The sequence below is a fragment of the Poecilia latipinna genome, unplaced genomic scaffold (genome assembly GCF_001443285.1).
Source record: "Poecilia latipinna isolate Pla-1442-1.1 unplaced genomic scaffold, P_latipinna-1.0 Scaffold990, whole genome shotgun sequence".
In the NCBI taxonomy this organism is placed as follows: domain Eukaryota; kingdom Metazoa; phylum Chordata; class Actinopteri; order Cyprinodontiformes; family Poeciliidae; genus Poecilia; species Poecilia latipinna.
The window spans coordinates 217-16,595 of NW_015113606.1; the positions used below are offsets into that span (position 1 = coordinate 217).

Genomic DNA, 16,379 nt, shown 5'->3' on the forward strand with positions numbered 1-16,379 from the left:
TTTGAATGAGAGGTTGCCAAACTTTTATGTTATTTTCACCTCTTGCACCCTCTTGTTTCTCCTACTCCAGCCCAAGTGTTGATTTTGTCTACCTGTCAAAACTAAATGCCTTGAACCAGCAAAGCTCGCAGTATGAAAAAGGCATCATTCACTTACTCTCAACACGTCACTTCTAGTGGGAACCTGTAGATAGATAAACCGGGACTCTCAGACTGCTCACCATCGGCCTGTGTGTGTGTGTGTGCGTGTGTGCGTGCGTGTTTGTGTCGGTGCGCACGCGCGTGCACCCCGAAAAGGGGGAGAGCGCGCGTTGTCAGGGGGCGCGGCCGAAGCCTCGCGCCCGCGTTGCTAAGCGCAAATTTGTATATAAGTGCAAAAATGAGCGGCGATCCCGCTCAGCCTGCGGCGTCCTGAGAGACCTGAGGAATTCAGCAGGTACCGACAGACAGTCAGCGGCTCTCTGTCCTGCTGCGGCGTGGATGTGGAGCTTGAAAGAGACCCCGGCTGTCTGAGCTCATCATGTCTGATGGATGGATTTAAGTGCTCTCTGTCAGTCCGCGCTGATCTCACGACGGTTCCGCATCTGGAGGGTTAAATCAGGCAGAAAATCAAGAACACTTTAGGACGAAGAAATACTTCTTGCTGCTTGTGAGTATAAGATTATGCTTTTTGCTTTGGTTGCTAATTCCATTTAGGCGTAATAATAATAATAATAATAATAATAATAATAATAATAATAATATTTGCTACCTAGTAAGGTTTTTCTCAATCTTTATTTAAGTAAGCATGCGCAGTGAGGCTTTGCTGTATAACATGTCGTGTGAACGCTGTGTTTACACTGGTCCTAGTGTGTGTACTGATGCAGTGACCTGCAGATGCACTCAGAGCGCTGAAAGGTGTATTAGTCTCACTGTTTTGAAGTTTTCTCCCTCCTACTTAAGGAATTATTAAAGTGGGGCCAAGAGTAAATTCAAGACGATACTGTTTTTATTAAGCTGCTTCAGGCATGAGAGTAGATATCAGTTTTATTAAAAAAAAAAAAAAAATGTGTGGAGAAAAATGCAAGGTTTGACGTCAGATGAAATCGAGCTGATTGGTAAGAATGCCTAAAAGCTAAATTAAAACCAACTTCCTGTGTTGTGCAGTGAAAACAAACGTCCTTCGTCATGAGGAGGTCTCTCCCCTTGTCTTGCTGGGTCAGGGCAGCCGGCCTGATGCTCTGCCTGATGCTCTGCCTGAGTCAGAGCGCCGTGGCCGTGTTCCTCTCAAACTCCACTCGGCTCGACTCGATCCTGGACAAGTACAAGGGCAAGGACGGGGAGTGGTGGAGGGCGAGGTCGAGAGGGAAGAGGGCCATCAGCGAGGAAGACAAGCACCTGATCCTCGACCTGCACAACAAGCTGCGGGGACAGGTCTACCCTCCGGCCTCCAACATGGAGTACATGGTAAATTTAGAGCAAGCCGTCTGTGCTGTGATGTTTCTCAACCTAATTACATAAAAGAATGATCATTTGGAAAGAAAAAAAAAACTTTTTGTCAAGTCACAATGTGGATACTGGTGTTTTCTGACTTTTAATTCATTGTTTGTAAAGGATCCTTGCTACAGCTATCAGAAGATTTGTATTTGTTTCACCAAGCTTGAGTTGGTACTTAAGTCCTGAGTGGAAGACCGAAACACTGAGGTGGTGAAGAAGGTTTGGTCGGGGAGCGCAAGCGTAAAACTGATTAAAAATGACATTCACTTTCAGTTGCTTCCTGAACATGTTCTCTGTTGCTTTTATGCATGCTCAGTCAATGGGAAGTTGACGCCTCTGGTTATGTTGAGTTGCTACCCCTCGGTTGATTGAGTGCTTTGTGGAGGATTGAACTGCAATTCTGTCTCTGAAGCTCAAAATATTTGGTTAAGTTGAGGAAGAAGGGCACAATCCAATGAAAAACTGCTGCCTTCACAAGTAAAGTTGAAGAAAGGTTTCACAAACTGCAACATTCGAAATAATCTATAATCAATGTCGAGAAACCCAGTTCAGGTTTTACTACTGGTAAAAAAAAAAAACATTAAAAATACCCGGTCTTCATATATTTTTTATCTTTTAAAAACGTTCTGCTCAGTGTAGAACTAATAATAAGACTGAAAGTGAGACACAATCAAATGCATCCCAGACTCATCAAAAAACTGTGAAATAGACTTTTAGTTTAGCACTAACAGGAGCTTTAGAGTTGTTAGTTATTTGGTACCATATAAGCAACCAAGCAACATGTTCCCTAAATGTTTGTACAATGCTTATGTGCAAGACTTTTTTTGTACATTTTAAGGGACCCTTATTGGATTTTGCGGTGAGAGTTAGAGGGAATCATGGGATATTCATGTTGATTTTTCTGAATATGAACTCACAACCAAAACACATCATGGCTTTTGTCCTATTTACATTGTGTAATACTGCATAACATAACCACGCATAAAGGTGTTGATGTGTTTTGGGCCAAAGAGGCTTTAGAGGTACTGCCACTCTCCACTGTTGGAGATATTAATATAAAAAAATATTTAATGTCCAATATACATTCATATATATTTGAGTCAACCAAATACTTTTTTTGTTTGTTTGTTTTGTTTTGTTGTTGTTGTTTTTTTTTTTTTTTACAAAATATGAGGCACTTAAAATCAATTAGCTGCATCGACTGTATACTAAATTTAATTAGTTTCAGTTTAAATCTACTTAAATAGCAACAATTCACAATGTAGGTAATCCCAAGACACTTTACCCACACAATTTAGAGAGACCAATTAATCTTACGGTCATGGTTTAGGACTGCGGCAGGAAGCTGGAGTACCCTGAGAGAACCCACGCATGCACAGGAAGGACATGCAAGCTCCATGCAGAGAGATTTGAACCAAGGATCTTCTTGGATCTTCTTCAACAGTACTACCAACTGGACCACTACTCTAAAGATAAATCATGCAAATACAGTTAAATACGATCTGATATTACATGTAATGTCAGACAGTCTAATTTAGACTTATACCAATTGGTTGAAGGGTATCTACGGAAGCCCAAGTCGGGTTTCAGTGAGAAAGCATCCTGAGAACAAAGTAGTTTCCTGACTGTACAGAGCTGGGAATAATGAAACTGAGCTCTGCAAGCCTGAGCTACTGTCTGGCTCGCCCCTAAGTCATGCCTCCTTCTTGGACGCCCTCACTGACCCTGGCCCAGGTCCAGCTTTCACCCCCACAGTGTTGTCCTGTCCTCCACCTCAACCACCCTGCCCATCGGCCTCCACTTCCTGCCCTGCCTACCCTCACTCCATCATTCCATTTCTCTCCATGTTGACTTTTTTTTTTTTTATGCTTTACTTGCTCAATCTTCTGCCTCACTCACTGGCTATTCTGCACGCATTTCTTCACCGTTTCTTGCTTTCTCTCTAATCCCCGGGCCACATTTCTCCCTATCCATCACAACTCACTCAAACCAATGCTGTGTTTTCTCTGATCCCCCCGATGCCTCTAATTTTGGACGTAACATTGGGGAGCTTGTTTCAAACGGGGTAGACTTCACTGGCGTGGGGCCAGATTAGAGCCAACTCGCCAGTTTCTCAACTCGCACGCGAAAAGATGCCCGGGGAAGTTGTTTTATTGGGCCGAGTCATGCCAGTTCCCTCAGCAGACTCTCTTGATAAGTCAATAACAATCAAAAATGTCCATCATCGCAACCTTTTAAGATGCTACCTTGAGGAAAAACTAACTAGATAGACAGAGAAATACTTAAGCAAAGCATGATTTATTATATTCATCTAGATTTTATTCTTGTCCTCCTACTAATTTTTACATTGACGTTTGTAGTTGGACGCACGTCTGCATTTCGAAAAGTTCTGTTCCTTGGGAAGCGAAGATGAATCGGTCACTTTCCGCGAACCTCTCAGTGGGAGGATTTGTGGAGTCGATTTTCTCCTAAGCTGGATAACTGAGTTGGAAGAATAAGACTGACAAGAAGAACACACTGAGCTGCCAGGGAACGTTAGAAACTGCAGTAAAGTTGGCGCGGCTAAGGCTTCATTTTAATTATTATTTTTTTCGTAAGTAGCAATGATTAATAACTAGGGAGTGAGGGCAGATTTGGGGTTTCCAGTTCTTCAAATGAACGAGGTTCATTGAGCTCTTAATCTGCCAGTAGAGTTAAAAGAAACACTGTTTAAGTGTAAAAAAATAAAAAGAACGTACAGTACCAGCTGTGCTGCAAGCACAGTGCCTCAGAAAAGTATCATATCCTTTATGTGAAAGAGAGATCAGTGTGAAACAGTACAGTAGAAAGAACATGATTTACTTTGGCATGAATGAATGAAATTCAGTGCAACCAATTGAGTTTGCAAGCTGTGAATAGCTTCACTCTGAGAGTAAGTTCATCTGAGTAGACATACAAATAAACTCTAAGACATACGTAGCTCTGGCAGGTTTATGTGGTGACAAAACCGTGTTTTTCTGATGACATTATGTCCTCTAGAAACATAAAATGAAAGATAAATACGCAATCAAGTGAAAGAGGTACATCATATGCCGTGTCATATTGTTTCCACTTACCTCTGTTTCGTAAAGGTAAGCACACCATTTTCTACCGGTTTTCTTCACTTGGTAGTTAGTCCATTTTTAATATCCATGTAAGTACATAACGCCAAAACCGCATATACGATTTTGTTTAATTGCATGTAGGAGAGATTTTATATTGCAGTAAATTCTATTTTTGATTCTCTTTCACATTTTGGGGGCAGTCAGGATTTACTGACTGCCCCCAAAATGTGATCAGTAATGATCCCTGATCAAAGTAAGTTAACTGCGGAGAGCTTCCTTCTGGGTCATAATTTTGAACGGCGTGGCATAACCAGACAGAGTAGAAGACGCAGAAATTTTCATTGGGCGCGACCAGCGTGGACGAGATCAGAGGAACAGAGAGGGAAGGCTGAGATGGTTTTGACAAAAGATAGATAAGAATAGAGGATGTTGGACATGGGAGCTGCCAGGCAACTCCACATCTGGCAACTTGCTATGTCATGGACGTAGCGAAGGAAGACAATGCGATGGTCTACGAGACAGCGGAAGAGGCAACGGATAGACGCAGCATTAATATGTTCTGCAGTTCAAATCTAGGCGTTCTAGTACGTCCTCAGAGGTTTATTGGAAAGGACTGGTGAATTAAAAACCTTCACGAAACCTTAATAACACAAGGGATAGATTTAGACGTCAACTTGTGATCATCGTCTATGTAGCAGGCAACCCAAAGCGTCAAAGTCATTAATTGTAATAGAAAAAGTAAGATTGGGAGGAACAAATGAAAATGAGAGGCATGTTTTGTTTGATTTTGAACAATCAGTATCAATCTTAACCTAACTTTATTGTTTTAGGCATCTTTTTGTACCAGAATAAAAGGGGTAAAGGGCATCAGGTCTCCCTTCATAAACTTTGGCACCGGTGCGTTAGCTTTATGCGGAGCATATGGTAAGCATTATGGTGGTCCACAGTTAAGCATTATCCTATTACTGTTGACACAAGATAGGCATAATGCAGCTAAATGGCAGGCCAACAACAGTGCACACTGCATCTATTCTTTGCCCTCCCCAAGTCAACAGTACATTAATTTCACCATGGCATTTAAATTACCCAACCCCCTATGCACAGTCTATTTTGTTTTTTGTTTTTTCTTTTTTTTCTGTTTGCTTCAGAACAAGATGTGAGTGAACTCCATTCAGGTATGTTGGCCTGAATTCACCTCTGTTTTGTTCGGTTCTTACATTTAAGATGGCATCAAGTAGCAAAAACAGAGACTTTCTGTGTTGCTTGTTTTTTTTTTTTCTTTTTTTTTTTTAAGATCAGTTACTGGAAACAAGCTATGAAACAACCACACCGAATAGTAGCACACAGCTGCAAGCTGATGTGGTGGTCTCGCATGTACGTGTCTGTGTGAAGGGAGGCGGACGTGTGTGTTGACGAGGAGAGGCCTAGCTCTTACTGCCTGGTGTTAAAGTCGCAAAAAAAAAAAAAAAAGGGCCTTTGAACTGAGAGTAAAGAGCGGATTCCTCCTTCGGGTTCAGCCTGCCTCATGTACGGCTAGAGCCAAGCTGGTTTTGGTAGAACCTACGTTGGTTCGGTGTCCTTGTACAGAATGATGAAATGTTCAAACAAGTTATGTGTGGCACTTACATCCACAAGTACGGTAAGTGGCCAATTAGCCAACTTAAATCAGCAGGGAGTTTGAGGTTCCCCTGGATGACCACATTTTTTTTTTTTTTTTCCCCCAGATCAAACTTTCTCCCAGCAGCAGCAAGCTGACGCTCCCAGCTCCTTGCTGGGGGCTGATGCTGACCTGAGTTTACCTTTTCTTGTGAAAATAGAATTTTTTTTCCCCACCTCCATGAACGTCGTCCACCGATCTGTGTGTTCATGTGTGCTTTTGTTTTCCAGTTATGGGATTACGAGTTGGAGAGGAGCGCAGAGAACTGGGCGCACGCCTGCCGATGGGAGCACGGGCCGAGCCACATGCTGACACAAATAGGCCAGAACCTGGGAACGCACTGGGGCAGGTGTGTATGAAGCAATACTTTTTAAAGTTTGTTTCAACTGCGGATGTTGCAGGACTGATATCTTCACTCAGAGTGGAATGATACTTCGGTATTGGTGTAGAAAGTTTCAAAGTAAATCACTTTTCTACTGCGATCGCAGCACACTTTTGAAAAGTTATTTAATAAATGTTATTTATTGTGAGAGGGGATGGAGGGGGGAAGCACACATTGAGAAATGATGTTGCAATTTGACTGGTGCCTTCAGTAGCTGCCTACGTAAAACTAAAGCTTATCTTTTGTAGAGCTGGATCAGTTCTTTTAGTTGGTGATCCATGATTTGGCCTTCACGTCGTGGCTGAGTTGCTGCCCCAATCGGTTCCACCTTCTCTTCCCCCGGCAATATTTAGCAGTGAGAAAATTTCACAACTCGGACGTGTTGCACTGGTGCTGTCACATCATCGTACCTTGCATCGTACCTGACTGCAACAAATAATAATAATGATAATAATAATAATAACATATCTTTGTAGATGAAATCTGCATGATTTCATTCAGCGGTGGATACTAAAAGAGTTCTGACAAGGAGGTATATCCTCTGTGATAGTATCGTTTAAATAAAACCTGATCTTCAAAAAACCCATCTCAATCTTCTTCAGTTTTGTGGCACATTTGGCAGACTGATATATTTGCTGGGAAACGAAATATCAAGAGGTTTCATAAACACTGAATTGTATTCAAATGGTCTGTTCATAACAATGTTTTCTGTTTCTTTTCCCTACCTCATAGAAATCAACCGCATATGAAGATAAAATACTTGATTATATATATATTGTAGTTCTTATTGGTGACAGTCTTTATGTTTAAAAATGCATAATTCTTGAACTTTAGAGACAGACCCCCGACCTACCACGTGCAGGCCTGGTATGATGAGGTGAGGTACTACAGCTACCCGTACTCCCAGGAGTGTAATCCACACTGTCCGTTCAGATGTTCTGGGCCGGTTTGCACGCACTACACTCAGGTAGGAATCATCATGTCACTTTTCTCAGAAGCTAAACGAGTACTTGTCGATCTTATTTTTGATCAAGTTGTTGATTCCGTGATTAGGAGATGATCTTAACTGACCAAAGCTCGTCTAAAACAGACTGAGTTCAAAAGCTTGTCATAAGACATAGACATCATTCTTTAATTGTGCGACATCTTTAAATCTCTTCCATCACTAGTGAAATACATTTAAAGCCCAGTGGTCTACTAATGTGCGTGTTGGTGTTTGATTTTCTAAGTGTGCGAAAGGCTGATTGAGTGAAATGAGAATTCTAAGTGTGACAACGGAGGTGTTCAGTGTGTTTAGTTCACCTTCAAGCAGCTTGTAACGTTTAAACATCTTCCTTTTCAGCTGGTGTGGGCCACCAGCAATCGCATTGGCTGCGCCATCAACACGTGTTACAACATGAATGTTTGGGGAATGATCTGGACCAAAGCAGTTTATCTTGTCTGCAACTACTCCCCTCCGTGAGTCCGTGGACAAAGTGCAATTGATCGCAGAAGTGGTTTTGGCTGTTTTCATAGTTTGACAGAAAATATGCAAATGTTGTTTTCTCAGGGGAAACTGGTGGGGTCATGCGCCGTACAAATACGGCACACCTTGTTCTGCCTGTCCAGCCAGCTATGGTGGAGGCTGCCGAAACAACTTGTGCTACAAAGGTAGGGCAGATTTTTGTACTGGTAGACGATCACCTCAGGGCAGAGGTGGGTAGAGTACCCAGAAATTGTACTCAATTACAACATCTTATTCACAAAGATGTAAAAAGTAGCCGTCCAAGAAACTGCTCAAGTAAGAGTAAAAAAGTATTTGGTAAAAAGTCTACTCAAGTACTGAGTAACTAATCAAATTTTCAATCATTTAATATTTAAAAACTACATCATCAGATGGACCAAAATAGTACACTTAAGTGGAAATTTTGGTGTTTTAATGATAAAATCAGAAAATTTTTCAGGATCCATTTCTTTCAATTTTACTCAAATAAGATACTTCATAATAACATTACTTAAGTAAAAGTAAAAAGCACAGTGTAGTAAAAATACTCCTAAAAGTATTTTATTTCCAAAAAGTTACTCATGTAAATATAATTGAATACATCTAACTAGCTACTACCCAACTCTGCCAAAGGGCAATGCATTTTCTGACCCAGTAGGTCGTTTCACCTTGTAATGCAATTTTGAAGCAGTTGTGACCTCGAAATACTTTTATTTAAGCAGGTTAATCTTTTTATTCTCATTTCTGAAAACTGTCACTCGATGCAACTTCAACCATTAAAGAAAATGTTATAAGATGTTGAAACACAACACTTGAATGATAGGACGTCGCGTTGTTTCTAGACGGTGGCGTCGAACGGCATCCAGCTCCTGAAACGGAGGAAAACAACTACATTGAACCAGAACCAGTAAGAGACAGAGAGCCCCAGCCAAGGGTCCGAACACCAGACCCATCACTGAATGAAAACACGGAGGGAAACCAAGTTGCCAGTACAGAGCAGATGTGTATGCACGTCCCTCTTTAATAAACCTTCTTTACCGATACGTCTGTATTCATTTCTTAAAGCGTTTTGACTCCAGCTAAAGTGATTCTTTGTTGTCTCACAAGCCCAACAGGTTGAGTGTGAGACCAAGCTGAGAGATCAGTGCAAGGGAACAACCTGCAACAGGTAAAACGTCAGCTGAAACAATTCAGTGCGCACACCGGAACCGTTTTGCCACGTTTGCGTAACATTGGTGCTGCGGGACTGTTGACCCACATGCAGCCTCTGTCCACAGATATGAATGCCCACCTGGTTGCTTTGAGCGACCTGGAAAAGTAGTTGGGACTTCTTACTACGACATGGTAAGTGATCACTTAAACGGAGACAGTTCGTGTCTTTTGGAAAGAAGTTCTGTCGAAAGGTTGTAACCAGTTGACCTTACGTACAGTAGATGACCCTGTTGGTGTCTTCAAATCTAAGAAGGTAAATCCAGATGAATTGGTTCCCAGAAGCTGAAGTCAGCAGGTTGTGTGAGGGGCCAACACTAAAGCCAACCTCTGCTGTTCAGAAATAATCTCCAATATGTCACAGCAGTTTACTGATGATTATATGCACAGGATATGGACGTGAGAGGCGGCTTGCCACCAGTGGTCTTTGTGTGTGAAACATGTACTAAGAAGAGAATGTGAAAGCGCTTTTCCTCTCACAGTAACTGCTGTAACAGTAAAGTGTGTTAAAAGTAAAAAAGTAGAGACTAGTATTTTAATTATTTTTACTTTTGTTGCTAAACAGATACTCTGAGAAACAATATATATGTTGCATTTTCAGCATGTGTTTCACACAGGAAGAACATTGGTGGTACACCGCCTCCAGAATACATTCCCTCTGTAAATTATAATTTAATTCTTTGGAAACGACTACATAAGGGAAACAATATCAGAGTTGAGAGATTCCTAAAATATCTCTTATATAAACTGCGAGGATACGTTTGAAATTCTACTTTAGGCTGCTAGAAGTACACTGTGGTCTCATTAGCTTTATCTTCTGGGATCATTTAACTTACATTTATGCCAAAAGATGAGAAAAGAGTCTTTTACCAGAATCCCAACAAAAACTGTGAAGTTTCACTGAGAGACAACCACCAACACCATTACTGTATGTCGTAACGCCTCGTTTGTAAAGACTGAGATAGACTTTGACTCATCTTTCAGCAATCCAGTGTGTGTGGAGCTGGGCTGCACTCTGGGGTCATTGACAATGACGGGGGATGGCTGGATGTGACCCGACTGGGTAGAAAACAACTATTCACCAAATCATACAAGAACGGCGTCCAGTCCATTGGGTAAGAAATTTAACGTCGTGCCCGCATGGACATCTACGAAGTTTCTTACCCTGCATTTGTTTAAGTACCATACATCATCCAGGTCACTACCCTTTAATCATCTTTGCAGGAAAAATAGAAGTGCCAATTCCTTCAAAGTGGAATCAGTACCTGGTAAGAATTATTTCTTTTTCTTTTTGCTGTTATTTGCATAAGAACATACTGCGGAACAACTTTTAGCTGCATCTGCTTTGTTTTCCAGTAAAAGCAATAAGATGCGATACAACAGTGGCACATTTCTGTCCTTTCAAGAAACCCGTTCGACACTGTCCCAGGTACGACTCAGAGACTCTTATATTAATCACATGTTGTTTTCTAGTCATGTTGTAATCAAATGCATCAGTTTCTCACTGGCAGAGGTCTTGTTTACAATAAAATATATTTATATTGCTCCCATTTTTAAAAAAAAAAAGATGCCATCCCAAGGCACTTTAAATGACGTAACAGGTTCAGTTACATAGAGTTGAACTCAAATCAGTCCAATTCAATGCGATATAATCCAATCATAAAGTCAAAATAAAATGACATTACATGCAGTCTATTCCAGGGGACAGTTCCAAATATCTAAAAAGAAAATAGTTGGTGGTGGCGGATTACAGAGTAATTGACCTCGCAGCAATCCCTCATCCTTAGCATCCTTACCATGTGAGGACAGAGTGGAGGAGCCGCTCTCACTTATCAGATCAGGAGGACACAGAAACAATGAACGACAATCTTTATTGGGAAGGAAAATAAAGAGCAGACAGAGTCACAATTTTTGTTCTAGAAAGACACAAATTTGAAACACTGGGACAGCACTAACTTCTACTGGAAGGAAAAACCACGAGGATCTAAGGGCAGCAATAGCTCGGTTCAGGAAAGAGACGCAATTAAGCTCAGACTTCATGAGTACTGTCTATGGGTTTACAAAAAAAACCCCTGAATCTTTCATCACATTCTTTGACGTGGGACTACAACGGCAACAGCCAAATTGTCAGAGTTGAGGTTTGCTATGGAACTACCATGGAGAAATCAGCATCCTTTTCGTTTCCCCCCTTTCCCATCTGGAGAATGGGAAAAGGAAAACAAAATAGACATGGGGAAAAAAAGTGCGACTTTTTACATATCTGATTATTAATTCACTCACTCTACTTTCTTGCTGCTACTTGAAAAAACATCAGGAAATATCCAACGACTTTACCTTTTTCCAGGTTGTATTGCCCCAAGAACTGTTTGCATGACAGTCGAGCTCGAGTCATCGGAACAAAGTACTACACAGACGTAAGTGTTTCCATCATTAATAACTCCTGTTCTTTGTTTTTGTTTTATTTTTATTTTTTTTTCACCTTTTGCAGAACGGTAAATAATTTGCTTTATAATATGTTGTGAAGAAATCTAGCATCTGCAGAGCTGCCATCCACGCAGGAGTAATCCGGAGCGAGTCAGGCGGCTACCTTGATGTGATGCCGGTGGACACACGGCGGCAGTACAGCGGCAGCTACCAGAACGGGATCAACTCAGAGAGGTAGATCATCTTCAGATCTCTCGGATCTCACGTGCACGGGATATGAAGCTAACAGCTTTTTTTATGCTTTCACATCATCTGATATTAAATCAGACTGAACATTTGCTGGGTCACGCCAGGTACCGTTACTGTTATTATTCCCGTTTTGTAAATGCCAGAATAGTGAGATCGATTTCTATTACTATTTCTGCAACGTCAGAAGTTCACATGCGTCACAATTAATGTGCCACAACTTGGAAGCCCCAGATGTTGGTGACATGACTTTGCATTAAACTACCTCACACCTGTGAGTTACACAGGTGTGCACAGGTGTCACACAAAGCTCCCTTGTGTGACATCTGGGAAAACTCAAAAGAACTCAGGCAGGACATAAGGGGGCTGAATTGTGGGACTCAACAAGCCTTGTGAAACCTTTCTGCACAGTGATGCCACAACAGAAAACTGTTTAGTTTATTACTTTTAGAAATTGTGGAGTATTCATTACTGTAGATCAACATTTAGCTTTGAACTTTTAATATCAGAGCAAGACCTAGAGAAACTCCTGATAGTTTACAAATTTAGAACAAACTTACAAAGTTCGGTAACACTTTATTTGAAGGGGGTTGAATAAGACTGACATAAACATGACATAACACCTGTCATGAACATGAATAAGCCTTCATGAATATTTATGAGTGTTGTCATAAAGCGTCATTCGGTAAATTATGACACTTTTAATACAAAGTTGACATTATTCAAAATGTCTTTGTTATGACAACTTGACATTAACCAAGAAATCATTACTGATATAAATTTGTTATAAAAGTATTACTGATTGCACTTTAAAAATTAGCTAACTTTATGTTATTAAAGGTAAAGTTTGAACAGTAATGATTTCCTGGTTAATGTCAAGTTGTCATAACAAAGACATTTTGAATAATGTCTACTACGTATTAAAAGTGTCATAATTTACCGAATGACGCTTTATGACAACACTCATAAATAATAAAGACATTGAGCAAAAATGTTTAGCTTTAGCAGAACTGGCATCCCGGCAAATCTGTTACAAAGAAACCTAAGAACGGTATTGTCAATCTTTTTTGAGTGGCCATCAGTTACATTTTCCACATCTGTTTTCAGTTGCATTCATTGATTAATGACACAACATTCGTACTTTGTTCAAGCAACATTCACGTTGTTATGTGTCTCAGCAGAAAGTCTTTTTTACTCTCTGACTCATGTTCTTTCAGCTTACTGAACCCCACAGGAGGAAAAGCCTTCAGAGTTTTTGCAGTCATCTGAGGAAAAGCCCCGAAAGGACAAAGTACCGGCGATCGTATCTGAGAAGCCCACCCAGCATGAAATCAAAAACCGATAATTTTGCCCCCAGAGTAAATAACCCAACTTGTCTGACTCAAACACTTCCAAGTTCCTACGTGTGTTTTTCCTCAAGGATTCGCTTGTTTCTTAGGTCATCGGTGATCTGCTTTCCAGTCAGCCTGTGGCGAAGGATTTTCTAGAATTATAGTTTTTCAAAGTCTTCTGGTCTGAACCTTCAGAGTCAGCCGCAGAATACACGTGTGCCCACAATGCGCTTGTGGCTGCCGTGATATCGTGACATCATGCTTCTTAACACTTAAAAATAACTATTGCGCAACCAGATAGCTACGCCGTTCCAGCATGTAATTTTAGGCGTTAAGGTCAAAGCCTGATATTACTTTTAGTCAGAACATTTCAGATCTCCTGAAGTTTTTTTTCTACATGCAGCAACTAAATAAGGGGGAAAAAATGACTCAACTAGCATTAAAGTAGGAAGCATTGTTACACAAGCTTTCTAAAATTAAAGTTTGAGATAATCAAAATGTGCAGAAACACATACAGTTCCAATAGCGTAGGACTGCTTTTAGAAACTTAGACACAGTTTATGCATTTCTGATCATCACTGGCAGGAATTACCTATTAACTTTGAGGTGTTAAAGATTTATTTGAAATGTTAATCTTCCAAACAAGAATCCAATCCACTGGTTCAAAATCTAATGTATACACAGATTCCGCGTTATTATTTGGCCACAAGAATCCTTAGCAAGTTGCATTGTTTTCCGACTGGACGTTCAACCGCTCTTCTGTTTTAGAAGAGCTTTAGTTGAGTTTTAAATTGGTCCGTTTCCTGGCCTGGACTCAGGAAACTCTAACCCTAATCCTTCCTAAATCCGATGAAACGCTCAGGTGTCTCCAAGTCTCAAACATCTGACTCAAAGTGTTGCCTTCGGATGAAAAGGAAGCATCTTAAAGATAACAGCAGTGAGCCAAGCTTACTTTCAACATGGCCCAGAAGCAGGGAAGAAAACCTCACTCCAAAGTCGACACCTTTGAGCTTGAATTCATTGTCCGGCTGCCCAAACGGACAAGCTGCATGCTTTCAGGTGTCAGACGAGACAAAGAAGGTTTCGTCTGATGCGTGTCAGAGACTTCAACATCACCTCAAATCAGGAGCAAGACCGACGGAACGAAGACGCATAACGGTGTTTTAAACTCTGGATGAGTCAAATTAAATCCAAGCTCATGGAAGGAGAGCAACATAAACGAGCTATACAGGCTGTATTGAGGAATATTTAGCTTCTAATAAATCATCAGAAACCTTAAATTAGTGTCAAATTCATGTCAGCGATGACTATATGTAAAGTTCTGACTGGGAAAATATATGAACGAAATACATTTTTCAATTTTAACTTTAGAAGTTCTACTTTTAAGTATTTCTCACTATGTTCATTTATTCATTGTCCACTTATAGCTAAACAGGCCACAGGGATTGACTGCTGAACGGAAACATAACATGGGCTAAAAGGCACATTGTATATTTTTGTACATAGTTCTGTTGTACATAATGCTTAAAACATGCTTGCTGTTGTCGTCTATTTCTGTCTACATTTTTTCTTTTTTTTTCAAATTTTTGGAGGCTGTACAAACCCCCACCCCCCCAAAAAAAAGTGCAAAATGATGAAAGTCAAACAACCTGCATGCAAAGATATATATTTGCAATGTATGCATTTCTTTTAATAAATTAAAAAATCTACACTAATGTCAGTTTTGTATAAAAATTGTAACATATTTGATGTTTTTCCACTATATTTTTTCAGCTTCTGTTTAATCCTGGCTGGCCAGGAACCTGCATGGCAGAATCACGATTAAAAGAGTTCAAACCTCTCCGTGTCGTTTCTTGTCATATTTCAGATATTCACCTACAGACCCATTTAACTTTGTGTAAAGTAAGGGTTAAAATCTAGTATAACATATAATCAAAAATGATAAATGGAAGTTTTTAAGATACAGTACTATAAATTCTGTAGTAACAAAGTTTATTATTTAACAACGAGGATCCATCTGAAAGTATTACATGAGTTTATGGGGCCGGATATTCACATGTTTCTTATTTCTTCCTGCTCCTTTTTGGAGCACGTTCAGATTATTGTGCCACCACAGAAATGTGTCTTTTGCATTCTTTGTTCGTGTGTGAGCTTTATACTTCCATCATGTTCGAAATAAAATAAAAAAGAAAACATAAAGCGATACATGGTTTCATATTGCACTTATATGTATCCTCCTTTACCTTAAAAAACAAGCAAATGACTTCCTGGAGTTACCAAATTATTTGTAGAGATTTGAATTACTATCTTGGTAAAATTAAATTATTTTATGTTTCATCAGTCTCACCTAATCAATCAATCAACTTATCTGTTAGATGCAAAATATTTCACTTCCCTGGAAGTGATTCCATTTAAAAAGACCAAGGCGTGTCACTCAGACAGAATCAATAAATCATACTGCAAAATAACTCAACAATCCAGAACGCTAGCACTTTTATTTATTAAATATTCATTATATCCACCTTACTCTTGTGTTCTACTTTATTTCAGTATATCATGTAAAATCCAATAAAATTCCCATATACAAAAGAAAAAGCCTAATCAAATTTGTTTTTACATTTAATGTGATCAAAAATAAAGAACCCGAATGGGTATAAATGCTGTTGCAAAGCTACGTCCTCCTAACCCCAAATGAAAGGTGAAGAGATCACTCCACTTCCCAGTGTATATTTCAGCTATGTATTTTGTTTTTTTTTTGTACATGTAAAACTTTAAATGTGTGTTAGAGCAATCATATTACACCAATCGTCCCACTGTTTAGTTTGCCTGGTAGTAAATATTCAGAAGTCTCAAGCTCAGCCACGGATCAGATTGTGGAGAACTCCGTGTATTTCCAGGAACTGAGGGAACCGCAGAGGAAAAGAAAGCTGGCTGCTGCAGGGCCAAGGAGGAGATCTTATCTTTTAGCTGCTTTTGTGTGTTTGAAGCAGAGTGCAAAAATGTTTTTTTTTTTTTTTTTTTTTTTTTAACCCCCCAAATTAAAAAAAAAAAAACAAAAATTTTTCCCGTTTAGGTTTTAAAAAGTTTTT

The 16,379-nt window shown here is 39.9% G+C and overlaps 1 protein-coding gene across 1 annotated transcript; it reads left to right on the forward strand.

Annotated features, from left to right (window-relative positions):
- Positions 1-379: 379 nt before the first annotated feature.
- On the forward strand, positions 380-13,705 carry crispld1b (cysteine-rich secretory protein LCCL domain containing 1b). The gene is made up of 15 exons (XM_015050448.1): positions 380-648; positions 1,146-1,445; positions 6,446-6,564; positions 7,432-7,564; positions 7,940-8,055; positions 8,147-8,247; positions 8,923-9,084; positions 9,188-9,248; positions 9,358-9,424; positions 10,274-10,404; positions 10,514-10,557; positions 10,646-10,718; positions 11,634-11,703; positions 11,814-11,947; positions 13,177-13,705. The coding sequence occupies exons 2-15, from the start codon at positions 1,167-1,169 to the stop codon at positions 13,226-13,228; spliced, it is 1,542 nt and encodes a 513-aa protein (XP_014905934.1). The 5' UTR covers positions 380-648; positions 1,146-1,166; the 3' UTR covers positions 13,229-13,705.
- The last annotated feature ends 2,674 nt before the right edge of the window (positions 13,706-16,379 follow it).